This window comes from Urocitellus parryii, chromosome 1 (genome assembly GCF_045843805.1).
Source record: "Urocitellus parryii isolate mUroPar1 chromosome 1, mUroPar1.hap1, whole genome shotgun sequence".
Taxonomy (NCBI): Eukaryota; Metazoa; Chordata; class Mammalia; order Rodentia; family Sciuridae; genus Urocitellus; species Urocitellus parryii.
The window spans coordinates 42012452-42027700 of record NC_135531.1 but is presented as its reverse complement, the minus strand read 5'-3'; the positions used below and the strand labels follow the sequence as shown (position 1 = coordinate 42027700).

The window sequence follows — 15249 nt, the reverse complement described above, 5'->3', positions numbered from 1 at the left end:
CTGAATTATGTTGAGCTTTATTTTAAATTATTTCTCTATTTGATAATGTTTTGACACTAAAAAGTCAATTAAAAATGAAATGTTGGAAGATTTTTGAAGAATTAAAAAGTGGATCTACCTTAAGAGCTGGTTTCTTATGAAATGAAAACATATCGTAAGAAGGGCATGTCCATCCAATTTCAGCAAGGCAAGAGTGCCTGCCTTTTTTCCAGGAAGAAAGGGAATCCAAACTTTATTGGATCGTTAACTTCAGCATTCTTTCAGCTTTGACATAATTTTTAAAAGACACTTAAATTGTCAAAACTCAAAGGGCCAAGAAATCCTCCAGAGAGCAGGACGAGGTTAGTGGAGAGAGAGAAATTGGGCATCTTGCTCTTTGGTCTAAAAACAAAAGTGAATTCTGCCCGGAACAAATTTCTTGACTGTGTCTGCTTGAGGAATTTGTTGATAAGAGGGGTTGTAAAACTATAGATTACACAAATATTCACTTTTTTTTTTCCTTTTTAAACCAGAGGAATGGAATCTAAAGTCTCAGGGTAATATAATGATATATCATGGAGAATAACCTAGAGAAAACTGAACACTCTGAATTGAGAAAGGTTGAAAATATCTTTAGGGATATGTATTTCTGTACTTGAAAAATTGTCAAGTAGTATGTCATTCAGTTAAAATAGAAAAAGATCATGACGGTTTGAAAGAAAAAGTTCATGAAAACTTGAATGAAGCATTTAAATAACTTTAGTATTAGCTGCAGATGTGTTAATAAGAGAAACAAAGTTAGAAAGTCAGATTTGGGTATCTGCTAAAGGATGGTTTTCTAAATACCAGTAGATTAAATTTTCTTTGTGACATTGAAATTGTATTTACAAGAATTTTGCTAGATTTTTATTCAAACATCACAAATATCAATGCAATGGCATAAATGATGCTCTTGGTCCAGAACAAGACTGCCAGATGTATAGACTGTCTTTCCTTCAGCAGTTCTTAGAGTGTCCAGGTTAGAAGCACACGCACCGTCGTGTATCTGTGTGATTGTGTGCAGCCTTGGGGGTGGGGGTGAGGACAATTAAATTTGTAGGCCCAAGTAAAACACTCATGTGTTCCACATGATGAATAAAAATAGACTAACTTTCCTCCCAAAACTAATTTTGTTACAATTCCAGGAATGCTCTTTCCCACATGAAAAATTTCAAATCTATCTTCCCTCTATCACAGGTTTTGTTGGATTTAAGGACTGCAGAACAAAGTCCGAAAGATATGCAAAAAATCATTTCCCCAAAGAGTTACTAAGTCATATATTTATTAAAATTTGTGGGGTTAAATCTTAGGGGAGGTTTCAGTCTTACTAATGTAGCTTAGATAGGCCAGGAAAAAATGAGTGTGTTGCTTCGGCTTCAGCCATCAAGTTGTTTGAATGGAGCCTGGGGAGACCTACCCTTGAGGGCTTCAGCCAAATACTGGAGGCCATTGAGGATCAACTCAGTGGTTACTGTTATTTTCTCCTTCTTGCTGATTATAAGTAATGCACTCCCAATTTTAAAGGAAACTTGCAGAGCTGATCTAATTCACTCATTTTGCAGATGAGGAATTCAAAGCCAAAGCAAGGGAAAAAATGTAGCTAGTGAGTCTTAGCACCATGACCAGCCCTCCTAGGCAGTGTCTTGTCCCAGTGACTCATCCAAGGACACTCAGCTCTGAAGAAGTAAGAGATGATAACACCAACATGGCTTCGTCAGTTGGACATTTTTTGTTCCTTCAGAGTTCCTATTTTTATTAATAATATCTATCAAAAAAGACAACCTAAATTCATACTGTCATTTCTATTGCATTATTAAGAAAGCAGTATCATGTAGACCTAAGAACACTTATTTGGACTTCTTGTGTTTACTCTCCTCTTTTTATAAATAATTAAAGTATTGGGTTTAATAGGAATGTGTGCATTGCCAAGTCTACTCCACCAGTATTTAGGTTCAAAGTTGAACAAAATAGGAAGACTCTATCAACTTTGTGATACTTGGAGGCCGTGCAATGGTGTAGCATTCTGTTGACAAGACCTGGGTTTGGGTTTTGAATATAGTACTTAGTACTCTTCACCAGGTCCTTAATTCCTCTGTGCTTTACTTTCTTCTTGACTTTAACTTTGGGATTGTTTTAACAGCTAAGTTAGCAAATAGATGTAAATCCTTAGCCTCGATCTTTAAATAATATTGAGATCCAGTGGTGTGCCAAGCACTAGCCTGGCATGTAGGATTCGCTGTACTTTTGCTTCTCCATGTGGATTCTTGCAGTCTAGTGGGCAAAATACATAATACAGGTATACTGATGTGTAGTTACAACTGTGAAAATTAGGTAGAAGCACTAAATGTTGGAGGAACATGGATTCAGAAAAATCAACCTAGTTTAAGGACACTAGAGAAGATTTCCCTTAGTCAAATAGCTAGTAAAAGGTAGAACCCAAATTTGAACACAGATGTTTTTGCTCTAGAGCCTATGTTTTTATTCCTCAAAGAAATCCTTTGAGAAAGGTCTTTTGATTATATGATTTTTGTACCTCTACTAAATATTAATTTCTCCTCTCTCCCTGACCTCATCCAACCCAGTGTACAGGAGTAAAATATAGTGTGCTGATTGCCTTTCTTGGTTGCCTTTCTAGTGAATTCAAAGTGTTGCCTTAAATTTTTATTTCTGTTTAATCTTTGCAAATGCAGCAGACGACTAATGTAAAAAAAAAAACAAAACTTTTTCTTTCATGAAAAAAATTGGCTCCTGATATTCATTACTAGCTCACGTTTTTAGTTGCCTTCTTTCAGAAATATTCAGTGTATATATGGACACTGTGAATTTGTATTGGCATATGCACATTTTTATGTTTCAACTGAATTGACTAACTTGAATGATAACAGTTAAGTTCTAAATATATTGTTAATTATAGAACTACATACTCTGAATATATTTTTATAATATAAATATTTTATTGCATGCATTAAAAAATAATTTCCTTACACAAATGGATAATTATGAGTGTATTTTTAAGATTATACTAATATCTTATTTTCTAGACTGATTATTTAGACTTTGCCCTCTGAACATTAATTAATACAGCTGTACTTTAAAAATAATATAGAGATGGCATTATCGAGGACTGGGTATACCTTTGCAGTATGAATGTAGCCACACGTGTTCTGTTTGTGGAGAAAATGTTTATGAGTATTCTATAGAAACATTTATATGCCTATAAATAACGTTTCTATGTTACTTTGCTCAGTATGAACATTTGAGGATATTTTTGTTGTCAATTTATTATAAAGACTCTGCAAGGATTTAAAGACAATAACAGTAATATAATCTGCCAGTTGGATTAATAAATTTCCAAAATCGTATTTTGTGTATGGGTGCGGACATTACTGGAAGAAGATTACTTCCCTTTGAGTGCCTGCATTTTGTCAGCTTTTAAGAATCAAAGCTGTTAAACATTGCTGGTGTGCGCCATAATTTTCTTTTCCAAAGTTGGGACCTGCCCTACTTCTTTGGAAAATCCATATTTGAGTTGTCCTGAACATGATCACTAATAGACTTTTTAACATTTGTAGAGGGCTTTTTGTTTCCAGGATTTCACAATCATTGCATTTTAATCCGTATGACATCCATGAGGTAGACTGATACATTCAAGCATTCAAGTCTCCTGCAGTGGAATTTTGGTGCCAACAGAAGTATTATGATTGGCACCGGCTTTCCTGAATTTCCCAGAGGCCAGACACCTGGAGAGTCTTTCCTTCAGGCCTTGGGGTACATGCCAGTGCTACAGCCACATGGGACTGCCTCCTCATTCCTCCTGCTGCTTTACTAAGATTGAGGGACTTCATGCACCAGTAACCCTAATGCTGCACTGACCTCAAAGGAAGGATATGTTTTGGAAGATGCTTAGAGGATCCAATGAACATTTACTTTCTGTGCAGGAAATTTCAACTATTGATACCTCCATTAATTCAACAGAAGTACTTTTCAGTACTGGTAACTTTTACTTGATTAATAAATGAGCACCTAAATTTTCTTTCTTGTGAGTTTGAAATATGTTTAGGCAGGCTGAAATTCTGTGTACCTAATGATTAAATTATCAACAATTAAGCATCAATTAAAATATAATTCCAGAAGACATACTGTATGTTTATTGTGCACAGGGAACTGTAATAAACACAGTTCATGTGTTGTTTTATCCTGACCAAGCTAGAATTGAAACCTAGTTCTGTCTGCTTCCAAAGTCAGTTCTTTAACCATTGCATAACACTGCCTTTCATGGATGTCGATGGATAGTTTATCAATGTACTGTGACAACATGTGGCCAAGGAATGTGAAGGATAGGCTAGACTATGAAGGCACACGCTGATTTTCTATTTTTATAAAGCAAAGCAAATCCATGTACAATAATTGTTCTTATTCACACCATACTTTTATGTATCTTTTCACCTTTCAGCCATAACTTGTTTTAATATTAATAAGTATTTGTGTGGTCTTCTTTATTGAAATTTCTGGAAAGGGGTCTGTGTTTCATTCACCTAGTAATTCTTATAATTGTATGCATTAAGTAACTTTTAAAGCCATAAATGAAATGGATTCTCAGACACTACTGATAAATTAACTTTTAAAGTTTTGTGGGGCTTAAAACACAAACACACACACACACACACACACACACACACACACACAGTACGTGGCAAAACATTCAGATGAAAGAAAAGAATCTCCTTTCTATTGAAGGCTTTCAGATCCCCAGTGCTTCTGAGGGTCATTACTAGTTCAAGTTTTTTTGTGGCCCCTTTTCAAAAATATTTAGTGTACATATGGACATGTGTGTATTTGTATGGGTATATGCACATTATTATGTTTCAACTGAATTGACTAACTTGAATGATAATAGTTAAGTTCTGAATATATTATTAATCAGAGGACTATGTACTCTGAATATATTTTTGTAATATAAATTTTTATTGAATGCATTAAAAATGATTGTGTTACTACAAATGTATAATTATGATTATACTTTTAAGAAACATATACATATGCATTATTAATCATGTCCTTAAAACACTGATATGAATATGATATATTCTAATATAAGATGATTACAATATAAATACCTTAATCTCTAGAGTTACTGAGTTATATATGTGAAAAAACTGTTAAGACATTCACTTTAGTATTTAGATCCAAAGACTGCTATCAACTTAATATTTTTTGAAGCTCCCTATACCTCCAAATAGCAATTGATAAATGTTGCCCAGTAGCATAATATATTAAATAACAAAGCATTATTTTGAAGGGAATAGCATTATATTTTGTCATAATTAACAATGTTTTCAGAATTACAGAAGATAATATGAGGTTGTCATCTAATTTTAGAAATCATACGTTTCTAATGTTCGTATGATCTATCAAAAGTACATTCTGATCTGCCAAAAAAATAGAGAATTTGAGCATCTTGAGTATTTTAATGTAATATTTGCTAATTCTTATTTTTTTTTAATTTTAGGTTTTAGTATAAAGGCAGTGCCATTTCAGAATGCCATCTTGAATGTGAAAGAACTTGGAGGTATGGCATTTAAAATCCTTTCTGTGTCTCAGTTTAACTTTACCAAAAAACTTGGTATCCTTGTATTATATATTACTAAAACATGATAACTTATTCTAGGGGATTTATTTTTACCTTTTCTCTTGATAATATACATTCAAGAAATATTTCCTTCTCTTTTTACATAGGTTTTAAAATTTGTCAAAGATTTCCAAGAGATATAAATTTTGTTTTCTATGAATTAAGGAACTACACTAATAGCTATTTATATATGCTCTACTTCTTGGCTTTACTTGTTGAAAACTGTTCTGTTCTTGAATGACACCTGAAAAGAATTTTAGTATAATCAAACTGCACAGGGCACGCATAAATAAATAAATAAATAAATAAATAAATAAATAAATAAATAAGTGTGTGTGTGTGTGTGTGTGTGTGTGTGTGTTTTAGTTTGTATTTATGCTACTAGTTTTGTTGTATTCAATCTTTTTAGAATGTATTTGTTCTGATAATAAATCTTTTCCAGTGGGTCTTTGCTGGCCAAGCACATTTATTGGGTAGGCTGTACCCCAAGGCATACATCACTCAGTCTTCCATTACACCCTCTGTCTGGCACATTTTGGTTGTGTTTTATGTCTGCCAGGGTCTTAACCCATGTAAATAGATTAACAAAGAAATCAGTCAATTCAGTGAACCTACTAAATTCTCTAATGGCACAGGAAAATGGTGAGCACTCTGTAGTTTAGTATAATATCAGTGAGTTTAATGGCTTAGAAAAAAGTTCTCTTCCATCTATTTAAAAGCGTGATCTTGACCTTACCCAGTTTCTTTCTTTCTTTCTTTCTTTCTTTCTTTCTTTCTTTCTTTCTTTCTTTCTTTCTTTCTTTCTTTCTTTCTTTCTTTCTTTCTTTCTTTCTTTCTTTCTTTCTTTTTTAAATTTCCACTTCTCCTTTAAGGTCCTTCTAACTGTGACCTATTTTGTAGCCTGATGAAATTGAAATACTGACTTTATGTTGTTTTGGTAGTATTTGATACCTTCTTATTTTTATCTAATGAAATATTGACCTTTTCAGGTGTCTATTTTCAGAGCAGATTTGCCTCTGACAGTTTTACAGCTACATTTGGCTTTTATAGCATTAATCTTTAAAAGCAACTATGATCGAGAAATTCTGATTTTCCTTAAAAGATTTAGTTTTATTATAATTTTGACACCCAAAATCACATTACACAAGTGTTCTCATAGTAACATTTTTACATAAAATTTTAAGGTGCTGTGTTTATTAGATTCAGTATTTTAATATTGCATTAGTTTCTGGTGGCTCTTTGCTCTTCAGTGACAATAATATCATTTAAAAATATTTTAGAGCTAGATAACGTGTTGTAAAAATCCAGAGAATCAAAGTGTATATGGTTGGAGTATTCTGTTGACCTTAAGTTTGGCTAGTACTTAGTATATCTTACTAGGTTGGACATGAAACTTATTGAACACCTAGCAGCAGGAATAAAAAACTATTGGTTAATTGAGAAGTATTTGTTATATATGATGATTATTTGGATGAAATAAATAACAAATGTGTCTGGACAGTAAAATACAAACATTTAAAGAATTTATTTTAACATTGGCTCTGTGCCACTGAAATTCAGTGCAATGGAAGATTGAATTGAAGGATTAGGGATATAAAACATGAGAATAGGTCTGTTCCCAATTTTAATTTTGTTGAAAGGCCTGTGCCCTGACGAGTGTGGTGATGGAAATTACATGGGGCAGAATACTATAGGGTTTGATGGTAATGTTTCAGTTTGTACCTGTTCTGTAATGAGGTTCAGAGATGTAGGTAAAAGAGCTTTAGGGATTAGAGCTGATGTGTTAGTTCCAGGCTAATGATATGTGGGTTTTGTGCATATGTTAGTACTAAAGAGCACATTTCTAGGAAAAGTCCAGGTTATTTTCTTCCTCTCAACTTTAATAGCTGTCTTTTCAGTTGAGAGACTATCTCAAGGAAAAGGTAGCTTTCAGAGTAGCGAGTATCCTGTGTTCTATCCTCAGAAGTTCGCAAAAGAGGGAGTTGATTCAGAGATGGTTCCTGCACTAATTCACTTATTGAAATATTCTTTTTGTAAAATCAGTACTATCTATGTCTAACCCAAGAACACTTGAAAAGGTAGGTTAACACATGTAAAGAAAGGAAAGGAAGGTTAACATGTGTAAAGAAAGTATAGTTTTCCTAGGGTTTTAAGTATATTCTAGATACCAAGGGGATCACCCCCAATGTAAAGTTTGGGCATTTAGGAGAATTACGACTTATTAAAGTCAAGTTGTCTGGGCTCCTTGACTGAGAATTTTTAAGTTCAAAAGGAAAGAGTTTAGTGTTTTAGGATTTGGTATGAAGATCTGAAGCTTATATTTACCATCACAGGGTTGCTTAGAAGGTAGGTTAGTTGGAGTTCAGTCCGATTGTCAATCTGGAGAAAAATTTTGAATTCAAGGGAGAAACTCAGGAAGATAGTGGGTAGAGGTAGGCAGGTAGGGAGAGCCAGTACAGTGATGGCATCTTACTGGGAATGCCAATAGTTGTCTTTATCCTTAACTCGGGATGGCATGGCCCCTGTTTCTCCCTGTGAACGTCCTTTCTTTGTTCTTATTGATAGTTTCAAGACTTCCTGTCATTCCCTTTTATAACCTGAAGTTAAATGTTTTATTTTTTCAAAATAGGAGCATAAAGTTCATGCCTTTTCCTATCTATTAAGAAGAACTGATAAGGGATGGAATAACTATGAGTCATAGAGTTAAATTTAATAACAGTCTATTTGGGGGGATCTGAGTGACAAACTATGAGTTTGCACACATATCTGATGTGTGTTTGTGTCCATGTATATATATTATGCATATGTTAACTATATGTAGTGTATGTGCAGGTAGATTATAGGCTGTTATCAATTTTCTATTTTATGTGTTTCTCTTTTACCTAAAAATTCTTATTCACACCAATTTCTCCCAGTGGGGCATTTTCCTACTACTCACTCAGTCATTGTACCACAACGTGTACCACAGTTGTTTGTCTAGCATGTACCCAGGAGCTGACAATAAAAGATCTAAAAGACAATTTGTCTTCAACAAATACAGGGAATTAGCAAAATTTTTGAAAATAATGAAACTAAGTGTTAAACACAGAAGTATAAGGTTAATGATGACACAGACGTCATACAACTGCTGCCTAGTTGTATGATGGGCCCATTTCCTTTTTGCCGTTTTAGAAATAGCTTGCTTTCCTCATCTGGCCTGTCACCCCCTGCAATCTGCACTGATTATGCCTATCTTTATGTGAAATTAGAACTCTAAATGTTCTTCTGTTTTTCCCTTCCTTCCCTTTTTTTCCCTCAGCTTTTCTCACTTTATCTTTGTGACTTCATGCCCAGGGAGTAGGTGCTGTTATTATCTCACAGACAATGAGACACTGGGCACCAGGATGTGGACAGCTTGAATGACTTAACCAAGGCTACGTGGAGGGGGAGGTGGGGACTGGCCTGCGCAGAGGTGCTTAACCTGTGTACTACATGTGTAAAGCATTTTGCCCAGTGCCTGGCACAAGAGAAGGGCTCCCACACATCATCTGCTGCTGCTTTTATCATTATTAGCTGCGTCATTTAAGGTCTTCAGGTGTTGGTGTTTTTTTCATTAACACTATATTGATAAAACATCATATTGACAAAACATGAACACATTGCCCTCTCTCAAAAATTTATGGGACTTTGCCTCTGATTATTGCAGCTGCTTTTGTCATTTTTTTTTTCCTGTCACTCTTTTACATATAGGTCAATCAGGTCAAACTCTTGTTCAGTTATGGTTCTCACTTTGGGTACTCTAGTCCTGCTTCCTTCCTTCAATTTCTTCAACACTCACGACTAAATCACCCTCACTTGTACTTTCCAAACTATCCAGATCTGCTTACAACATTTCATTTTCATACTCTTTTTATAAATATGAAAATTGTATTCCTTAAAATATTTTGTATTCATTATGAATATGAAAATTGGTATTCATTTTTAAAATAAATATTAACAAATGTTTACTGAATCCATATTGAATGCCAGTCTCCGTTTTAGGATGTTGTGGTTATAGTGTAAGAACATGTACATCGTTCCTACATAAACCAGGCGGTAGGCACTAGGGAACCTCTTGTATTCTTTCTCTCTCTCCTTAATTAAAGCCCAATCCTAATTCCTGTAGGCTAGAAGAAATTCCTGGGTTAATGCTGTTATACCTGAAGGGATTTCCCAATACTGTCCAGCAAGGGTTTGCTGATCCTTTTGAAGAACATTCCATAGTCCTCAGTAGGCTCTGTAAACTACTTTTTCCTGTATATTCTTTCATTTACATGGTTTTTATTCAAGTTCTAAATCCCTTCTTTTATTTAATTACTCTGCTTTTCTTGCTTTGAATTATTTTTATTTGTCTCGTTGTTGTGTAAGACTCCTAGCAGGGATCCTGCAGAGACAGATGGATTAATCTTTTAAAGATTTTTTTTTCCTTCCCAGTGATTGTTTCCAAACCTAGTTTTTCTATATAATTCTGGGCATGCCCATCTTCCTGTATCTCTCTTTCCTTATCTGTGAAATGTAGCAATAATAATTGCTGCATCCTATCATCCTTGTGAGGACAAAATTAGGTAATACAAGCCAGGTTCTTAGAGTTTGCATGGCTTATAGCTAACATTATGCCAGATTTGCTTTCATTATAGTTACATTCTCACTACTCCCCCAACCAAAACCATTAAAATATAAAAGACAAAATTCAACAAAGCCTTTTCCCTAAGGTCTCCAAAAAGAGCAGCATACATCACATATTGCTTTTTCTCTCTGTGGTCATACTTCAGATAAGGCATTCTTTTCCCACACTGTGTTTTACCTGGTTAAACTGAAAAGCCATTGGGAAGGGATTACATTGGAGACTTGTTTAGCCACCTAGCATAGTTTTGTGCTCCACATTAGTTAATGTGAATTGTTTTTGCCTCTTTCCACCTTACCACCTTTACTTCTGTTTTCAGGTTTCACCTGAAAACATCTCTCTGCCTGCCAGAGCCTCTTCTTTTTATTTTTATTTTTTAATATTTATTTTTCAGTTGTAGTTAGACACAGTACCTTTATTTATTTATTTTTATGTGGTGTGGAGGATCGAACCCAGGGCCTCGCACATGCTAGGTGAGCAACCTACCGCTGAGCCACAACCCCAGCCCTGTCAGAGCTTCTTAATTGCTTTGGTCTTCTATTTGGCATTTGTGATTTAAGCGCATTACTGAGGTGCATGAAGTGTCTGACATTTGGTTGAGTTTTAAGTAGTCATCCGCAACACAGTTATATCATAGCTCTGATAATTTTTCATCTTAGTAATTTACAGTTCTTAAATCTACAAACATTTTTTTTTTTGCCATCTTGTTGTTGTTGTTTTTTTCTCTTTTTATTTTGAAATTTTAGAAGTGAATTGATGGAATCCAGAGATTAAAATTTCATTTCTTAACATGTTTGTTTTGTCATTTATTGATCAGGATCCAGACATTGCCATGTTCCTTAACTGGATTCTGGAACCATGATTGGCTTTGCCACATGACTTGTTTTCTTCCTCGAATATTCTAACAAGTTGTGTCTGAATTGTCTCTCTCCTCCCACCCCCAGCCACCATCCCCACCCAGTATACTCTTTGGCAGTCTTGTCTTCACAGTTGACATTAGGAAAGCTGAAAAACAGTTAGCTGTCTTTTTTGTGCTTCAATATTCATTGCTGTTAGTTGTCAATCAAATGGAAAAGTTCATGAGGATTTTTTTTTTGGCACTCTATTTTAATTTTTTGTTTTCCTCTTATGAAAGGACAACTTTTCCCCCACTTCTTCTTCTTCTTCTTCTTTTTTTTTTTTTTTTTTTTTTTTTTTTAAAGAAGGCTGCAAGTACAGTGTGGAAAGTGCAAGTTATATTCCTTTACCCGTTTATTTCAGCCCATGCAATAGTAAGTGAATGATTTGGGGGGATTGTTGGCTCAGCCATTTTTTAAAGGTTGTTTCTTTCAGCAGCCAAGCTGTTATATGAAACAGATGTTGACTCTGTCCTGTTTCTTTGTTTGCCTGGAGGAACATGCCTCCTCATAGTGAAAGGTACTGTTTGTTTGTATCCTGTTAGTTGTCTTTAGGTGCCATTAATCTGTCCAGGTTATTTGCATTTCTGAATTTCTCCAGAAACTATCCAGGGCAAACTTCTTGACAGGCAACCTAGGGCACTGCTGCCTGTTTCTTTTAATTTCTGCCATCCTGTGCAGGCCATTTGATGTCTGTCACCAAAATAAAGCTTTCTTCCTTCAGAGACCTCTTTTATTAAGACTTAACTTTGGAAGAAAGCGTAACTCTCATTTTTACACACAACATTTCTCACAGTCCTGTGTATATTATGCTTCCCCTCCATAGCCCCACTGCTACTTCTTATGAAAAAAAATCTAGCTTAGTAATTCCAAATTTAATGTAATCCCTGACTCACAGAGTCATACTACACTTCAGAAATAGGGAAAGAATAAAGATTGTATATACCGATGAATTGGTTTTATATTAGAAAAGGAAAACAGTGTAGGCAGGTAGACTTGCTGGGCTTATTGTGGCCTGTCTTTGAGAAGACAGGTGGAGTTGTGGCAATTTCTTGCTGATATAGGAGAGAGCATCTGGCCATTTGAAAGCTATTCTAAACATCTGCACACACGGGTGTCTGAGGAGGAGAGGGGCAAGAATCCATGTCCGAGGCAGAGGTGATGCCAGCACAGGAGTGAGGGCCCAAGAACACCTTAGGACTGTCCTGTGAGTACATCAGAGGCAGCTGTACATGAGGAAATGTAATATTGTTTATCTGTGTGTAACTTTCTAGAAGAAATGTATTTCAGCAAAGAGAGTGGGATCTTAAGACTCTATGCCACTTTCTGCATTTGCACTTCCTATTGTTTCTTTATTTGTAAAATATAAGTTTTAATAAGTCACCTCTACTTATTTCCCAAGGGATTGGGTTGGAAGAGAATAGTTAAATTGCCTAAAGCTCCTCAAGAGAGATGCTTTAAGAATAGACAGTGGTATTTCCACTAATTCCCTTTTTATAGTTGTGGATCTAGTGTGATATGTAATATTGAATAATCGAAACTTCTTGATATAGTATTGTTTCCTTATCTAAGAAAAGAACCAGGCCTCTCTGGAATGGGAACAGCCAGTTAACTCCTGGCTCCCTGAGCTTGTACTTTCTCACTTAAGCTTAGGCTATACTAGGGGAAATGATATTGGTATTAAGCCAAGTCTCTTGGATGTGAGTTAAAAGGCCACAGCTATCTGAATTGGTTGAACAGGATCCCAGGGTGGTGGTATTCAAGCGATTTTTACACTTGCTAAGGGAAAACTGAGCCAAATAGTCAGCAGAGCCAAATAAATGAATCCAGGGGCCCAGAAGTCTGTTACTGGCTGATGTAGACCTGACCTTAATTTTTGTTTTCTTTTGGAAAAGTGCCCTAGGAAATTTTTAAAAACCTATCTTCCCAGTTGTAGTCTAGTATAGCACATAATAGTCTACTTCTTCCAATATGGTATACCTGGAGAATGTTCTAGTAGTTAGCTTCTTGGTCTTTTCGGCCCCCACCCCATGCCCACCCCCTGCCAATAGGGATCTCATGTGCTTCTGAAGGTTGCAGCTACACCACTGTTTCCTACTTGGGGGCAATCAGGTCATTTCACGTCTTCCAGCTCTTCAGAACTCACACAACATCCGTGTTGGGTTCTCGGCTTAACTTCCTATCCCTCTCAAGGGAATAAGTATTTCTGTTTCTCCCAGGGGTTGCCATAATAGCAACTAATTTTCATTGTGTATTTGGTTTCATGTGGTGTTGCAGCAACAGCACTGGAAGTCAGAGACAGCATTTTCCTCTAACAAAACAAGCCATGGGACATTGGGCAAGGCACTTAACTTTTCCAAGGCTGCTTTCTTTTCTAGCAGCCGATGATGCTGGTAACATTTCTCCTGTTTGAGTACGACATAACTAGTTTATTTTTATCTTGAATTCACAGTGTCTCCTTCACTCTAGCCTCTGTAACTGTTAGAGCTGGCCTCTAATCACTGTGCAGAACCGAATCGCATTATTTGCTTTCTTTTCCTTCATGTTAACTTCTTTAGTTATTTATTTTTGATTTAGACATTTAGGTAAGTCTTAATTTTTTTGTGTTGTGTGACGCAGGGCATACATTTATAAGATAACATCACTGATGGCAACTTAACAAAGTTACTATCACTATGCTCTTTAAGAAGCATTACAGTTTGATGTGGTAAGTACTGTAACAGGATTAAGTACTAGATGCAATTAAGATCATATATAAAGAACAAAGGAGGCTTCACAGAAGAAAAGAATCTAGGAAAAAGAACATACAGAACAAACGTCATGGAGGGGTTACTGAGTTTGGTTTATGGATGGGAACAGTATAAGAGAGTTATAAAAGCATTGAAAAGTATACTATAATCTTTTTTCTATTTATTTATTTATGTATGTATGTATGTATGTATTTATTTTTTTGGTATGGGGGATTGATGCTTAACCCAGGGGTGCTTAACCAATGAGCTCTTTTTATTTTTTGTGACGAGACAGGGTCTCACTAAGTTGCTTAGGACCTCACTAAGTTGCTAAGGTTAGCTTTGAACTTGGGATCCTCCTGCTTCAGCCTCCCAGAAGCTGGGATCATAGGCATGTGTGATGTATACTTGGCAACACACCATAATCTTAAGGGTTCACTGTGTTATAGTGTAAGTTATATCAGTGATTCTAAGCTGGAGGGAAATTTGCCAAATGATGCCCCAAGATGCCAGACTAATGCTCTGCAAAATGTTTACATTTTGTGAATACCAATTAATATGATGGGCTCTGAGGATACAATCCCTGCCACACATTTGCATGCATGTACATATGTGTACACATACACATGAGATCATCTTAAGTCCATTTCTTTGGATGTTTGAGTGGGAAAGTGTCATTGGCCATTAATGATTATGTAAGTTTTCAGAAAATGTTGAACTTTACTAGACTCCTATCATTGGAATGGCAACTCAACAACCACGGAAAAGGTAATATGTTTATAACAGTTCATCACCTACCAGACTAGGCTTTCAGACCTCAAACGGAATAAAATAGATTTGGATATAATTGTTCAGGGGTTTTACAAATATGTTGGTTTTAACTTCCCAAGGTCTAAAGATTCTATTGACAATGTCTGATCATTTTATTCTTGAAAGTCACTGATATTTATAGCATTACTGTGAGAAATAAAAATGAGGAATTTATTATATAATTAGTTATTTTTTTAATACAAGTATGTAAAGTCCTGAAATTTAAGTAACTTACCTGATTGAAAATTAAAAGTTTTTAAAAAATATATGTCTATTTTTTCTTTCTGGCTCAAACTCCATATGACCAAAAAAAAAAAAGTATCAAAAACAAACTAGTGAACATTAACAAATCTATAACAAAGACATATTTAATGTGAAATGAAGAAAGGAAAGCAAGACAAAGCTTGATATACAGACAATGGAAACATGAAATAGAAGGGGAATTCATCAGGATTATTAATCAAAGAGCTCATTGGAGTTATTAATTGGAGCTGTACATTTGGAGCTGTGCCTTTATTTTTCTTT

At 35.2% G+C, this 15249-nt stretch overlaps 1 protein-coding gene across 1 annotated transcript in view; it reads left to right on the top strand.

The window, feature by feature from the left end:
* Positions 1-15249, top strand: part of Arl15 (ARF like GTPase 15) — a 388677-nt gene that overhangs the window by 146863 nt on the left and 226565 nt on the right. Inside the window, exon 3 of the mRNA XM_026385967.2 lies at positions 5528-5587. Coding sequence (XP_026241752.1) covers positions 5528-5587 — 60 coding nt within the window. The remainder of the gene's footprint in view (positions 1-5527; positions 5588-15249) is intronic.